General features: G+C 37.0%; 1 protein-coding gene across 1 annotated transcript in view; it reads left to right on the forward strand.

Annotated features, from left to right (window-relative positions):
* The window catches only part of si:ch211-286o17.1 (hematopoietic progenitor cell antigen CD34), a 49,240-nt gene that overhangs the window by 40,715 nt on the left and 3,547 nt on the right, over positions 1–4,978 (forward strand). Inside the window, exons 5-7 of the mRNA XM_037679319.1 lie at positions 3,322–3,442; positions 3,582–3,634; positions 4,524–4,673. Coding sequence (XP_037535247.1) covers positions 3,322–3,442; positions 3,582–3,634; positions 4,524–4,673 — 324 coding nt within the window. The remainder of the gene's footprint in view (positions 1–3,321; positions 3,443–3,581; positions 3,635–4,523; positions 4,674–4,978) is intronic.

Raw genomic sequence — 4,978 nt, forward strand, 5'->3', positions numbered from 1 at the left:
GTGTGTGTGTGTGTGTGTGTGTGTGTGTGTGTGTGTGTGTGTGTGAGGGTATGTTTGTGTTTATAAATGTATATTTCTCAGTATTTTATGACAGCTTTGAGGTGTACAACTTTTATGTGGCGGTCTGAATCCACTACATATGCTTTCTGTTAGCAGCAGCCCTCATACAGCCTGAGGAGGAAATGCATTATTTACCAAACAAACAATAGGTGCAAACAAGCCATGCAGGAGCTTCCTGCCATCAAAGACAAGAAAATAACATCATCCTCGCAGAAACGTTTTTTGATTAATTTAATTTCAAGGATTAGTGTTAAGTTTATCAAACATAGTCAATTGTATGTAGGCCTGTCACAATAAACAATAAATCAATTAATCGCATGATAAATGAAAATGATCTAGTCTACCTCATTTTCATTTATCAACTTTATTGTTTCTTCATCTCTCACTTTCTACTGAAGACACTGGGTGAAAAAAGGCTCAACCCTGGTTCTCTTCACTGACCCCTCCCTTTTGTTTTTTCTCTTTAAAATCTGTTTTAACAGTCCGAAATCGCGTTTTTGGATCGTTAAAAGCAGCTAAGCTGAGACGCTAAGCTATGAGCTAAGCTAACAGGCCGACCTCGGGGAAAAACCTCCATCTTGTTGAAGCTCCAAAATACACGGTTGAAACCTGTGCCTTCATGTAAAAAGTTGTTGTTTTTTTTCTCTGCAAAGAGCAGCTGAGAACTTGTTTACAGATTTTTTTATTAAAAGCTTTGCGTGAAAAATGTTATGCTAAGGAGCTCGAACCACACCGAGTATCTGCCATATTGAGAACCGAATAAAGGAAGGAGAGACAGCCCATGTCACGTCAAGAGGCCTCCCTCCCATTTTTCTTGAAGAGACTCACTGCTCGTTCCCTCACTATCCATCCTTCAGTTCAAACAGTCTTGTACTGCCATCCGGTGGTCGAAAAAATGTACTACGTGCAAAACAAATTAACCAACATTTTTTCTTAAATTTGACAATAATTACTAATTATTGTCAAATTTCAAACAATATTGTTGTTTATCGCAATAATTTGTGAGACAATTAATCATCTAGCAAAATTTGTTATTGTGACAGGCCTAATTGTATGCTAGTTTAGGTTTGGGAGAAGATCAGAATGAGATGTAAACTGATCAGGGAGTCAGCAGCCTGTGGGGGAGGACTGATACATGAGGTCTGTAGGCCTTGACTCCTGCCTCATGTGAAGAGTAGATTATTTCAGTAATGGCATGCAGAATTCCTCATCTAGGTTACTATCTACTACAGATGGATGTCAGCCAAGGGTTTAAATCTGTTGCAAGAATATTGTTCTTTGCAAGGTTCTGACAAACAGAAACTGAAAGGAAAAGGCATTTTTGGGAGTCTTGTTTGGTCCAGTTATGACTACAATGAGATTAGGCACTAATGTACCAATGTGGTGCCATAAAAAGAACTTCTCAGAAATTAATTAATTATAATAAGCTTAAAGACAAACTAATGTGAGGGAACGGAGTATGGAGGAAATAGAAATAAACAGGAAGGGGGTGTAGCAATGTTGTGGAGAGCAAATTTTGGAATCTATTAAAATTTTTGGAAATTATAATTTACTATAAATTCTGTTGTAAAGCACATATGTAATAACTACCAGTAAGATGTTCAAAACAATAACAATACTGAATAAAACTTTATTAAAAACAAAAATTGTTATAGATGCTATATTGTTCCCTGATAGTTATGTACAAGACTTCCTGTGTGGAGGTTTGGGGAAATACAAACAAAAAACAATAAATCTGTTCATATGCTGCTGAAAAACATTCATAAAAATATGAATGATTACATTAACATGATCCAACTAACACAATCTTCATTAAAGGCCATGATTTAAAATTCTACAGTTTAGTAGAGGTTAACATTGTTTTAATGATTTATTTATCTTAAAATACATTTCCAAAATGAACACAGACAATGACTTAAATTAAATAAACTACCAGTAAGTTTAAACTCAGAGGAAGTGATGGTCAGGATGTGTGAAACATTTTTATGTCTTTTTTTAATGTTTGTATCCAACATATTTTATCGTTGGTGATTATTTTTAGGGAAAATGTTGAAGAGTTATTCCATCTATCTATATCTATAGATATATATGACACTTGGCTTGTCATATTAGTCGAGGTCCCTCTTGTGGCTGAAAATGGTAGTGTTCAACATTTTCCATGTCAGAATGAATGAAACCGTCAGATCTCAACCAAAAATTGAGTTATAAATATGGAGGTGAAAAAAACAAGTTGCTTCGCTGTATAAGTCACAGGCATGCTAATTTATGCAAAAACTGCGACTTGAGCCTTATCCACATGGGATTAGTTTTATCTAGGGACCACATGTAATAAATAAATTACTCCCCAACATCTGCTTTTTATGTGGTGCATTCGCACAGGATAACCAAAGCCTGAAATTTAGCTGAAATTTACGGACATCTTCCAGATATGATGTTAACGGGCTGCGTAGTCACGACCGGGCAGGTCCATACATATAATGTATTTAATGTGCGGGCCATGCTGGTCTCAGGCTTTGATGTGGTTTTACGAATCAGCACAAAGAAAACTCAAGAATGCACAATATAAAATTGTGTTAATCTACTTGTTGAGGAGGATGCAGGTCCGCCCGGCCAGTTTAAGAGGTAAACAAAGCTATGTTAAGCTCAGATGGACAACTGTCACCAGTCGCGCACGTCCGCTGACCCGCCGGTTTAAATGGACTTGTGACCTGTCCAGGTTGTCCCCCGCCTCTCGGCGACCCCAGCTATCCGTAAAAGAAGAAGCAGGTAAATATAATGGATGGATGGATGGATAGATGGTCAGCTGATCACTGGCTGCATGCACGCGTCTCCACAACTGCTGTCATTTGCTGTAAAGGAAGTAGCAGCAAAACCGAAGCGAGCAGCCCGTTAATTTAAAACAGCCTTGTTCTATATTTTTTCCGAATGATTTTGCTTAAAAAAAAAAAAACAAAAAAAAACTACTACTTGTGTATCGGATCCCGCACATTTCTGTCCAAAGCACAGAGATGCCTATTCACATTGGATTAGTTTTATCACAGGATCTCGGAGATCAGCAAAATATAGTAGGTAATTTGCGGGGGAATTTTCACTTTACAAATTACCGACATGGCCGTTTCGCACAGGATTAACAACACAGACAATCTCCGTAATTATTACAAATAGCATGCGGTCCCTAGGTAAAACTAATCCCATGTGAGTAGGGCTTTATACAGTGAAAATTATGGTAAGTAATAATTTCATTTTTTATGTTTTTTGCAGAACAAAACTCAGATGTGGATAACAAGCATTCTACCAGAGTTGTGTGCTGAAGACTGTAAACTGGAGCTCTACCAAAAGGATGACACCAAGGAAGTCCTTGTGTCTGGGAAGTATGTTGAAGGTCAGTATGAATCTGTGGCTAAAACACTGCAGACTTCTGATGATTTTTGCAGTTTAGCCTGAACACTACATGTCTGTGTCTTGCTTAACATTCATTGTAGTGCCATTTCATTAAACACAAATTGTTTTTGTATTTGCAGATGACATCATAGGCATGACTAACAAGTTAAATAATGACAACATAAAAGATAAAGTAAGTGATCCTGATATTTTTATGGTTTCATATATTTATCCATAAAATGTATTTTATCTCTTCATATATACATCCAGTTAATCTAAACACAGTAGTTGAGTCATGAGTACAGTATGTCACTGAGTCTACAAATGCTTTTCTGTGGGCACGACCAAGACAGTCAAAGAGATTCCAAATCTAACCAACGTAGTAAATTATACCGTTTACCATGAGCGGCCTGGAAGGGGAGACTTCCAAAGGCAATTAGCTGCATTGACTCAGCTAAACTCTGTGATTGACTCATAATGCAACTTGAAATACACAAGAGGGGAAGAAAAATACTCCCCTGAGTTCAGAGACTCCCTCAAAGACTTCAAGCTATCAGACTGAGAGCTGGTGTCAAAAACAAACAGCCCACAGACAATTTGTCAGCAGCAGAACATTTTTTTCCAAACACCTGGGACCAGTGTTGGGTTAAGGGTGTGCCTATCTGTTTCTTTGCTGTCAACAAACACTGAATTTCCCTCATTACTACATTGAATGACCTTATCAAGCAGTGATTTACCAAACTTTGGACACGTTTAAATGTTGTTGGCCTTGATAAAATTTATTTTTTGGCATGATTTTTGTTTGTTTTGATACCAGTAAAGAATTCATGACTACATCTGTTGTGCAGAGAATAATACAAGAGGCTCTGATTTAGCTCTGTCTCACCCAAACAGCTAGATTTAGAAAACAAATCCTCTGATTTTAGATTATAAAGATCTTCTTTGATTATTAATCACTAGGACAAAAAGGAATATGCTTAAAACTCAGTGGCTGAAATCAATGTATGATAATTGTTATGCTTAATTATTTATACGATTTGCACAAGTACCACTGCATAAATGAAGTTATATTTATTTCCCAGATTAACGTTGAGGAAGCCAATCCTCGTTGGGGGAAGAACACAAAGTTGGTGCTGGTTTCTTTACTTCTGGTTGGTCTGTTGCTGGCTGTACTGCTAGTGGTCGGCTATTATTTCAAGACTCACCATAAGAACTTCAAAGGTGTCAGACTGGTGAGTAGTTCAGAGTTTTTTTTTATTTTTATAATTTTTTGTTTAACTATTTACACAGAATGAGAAGAATGACCTGTCATTAAAAGATCAGAAACTGCAACTTGAGACAATGGACGAAATGAAGCAACCTAGAACTCCAGAAAATGAGTCGATATGAAAAGTTGCTTCTCATGAACCTGTTCGGAAAACTGTGCACAAAAACAGTTTAATTGAAAACAATATTAAAGTTTAATGTTATGTTTAAATGAGCTGTATTAAACTGTAGTGAACTAGGCCTGAGGTCAAGTCCTGACCTTAAGGACCTT

Source organism: Nematolebias whitei, chromosome 7 (assembly GCF_014905685.2).
Source record: "Nematolebias whitei isolate Nwh7 chromosome 7, NemWhi1, whole genome shotgun sequence".
In the NCBI taxonomy this organism is placed as follows: Eukaryota; Metazoa; Chordata; class Actinopteri; order Cyprinodontiformes; family Rivulidae; genus Nematolebias; species Nematolebias whitei.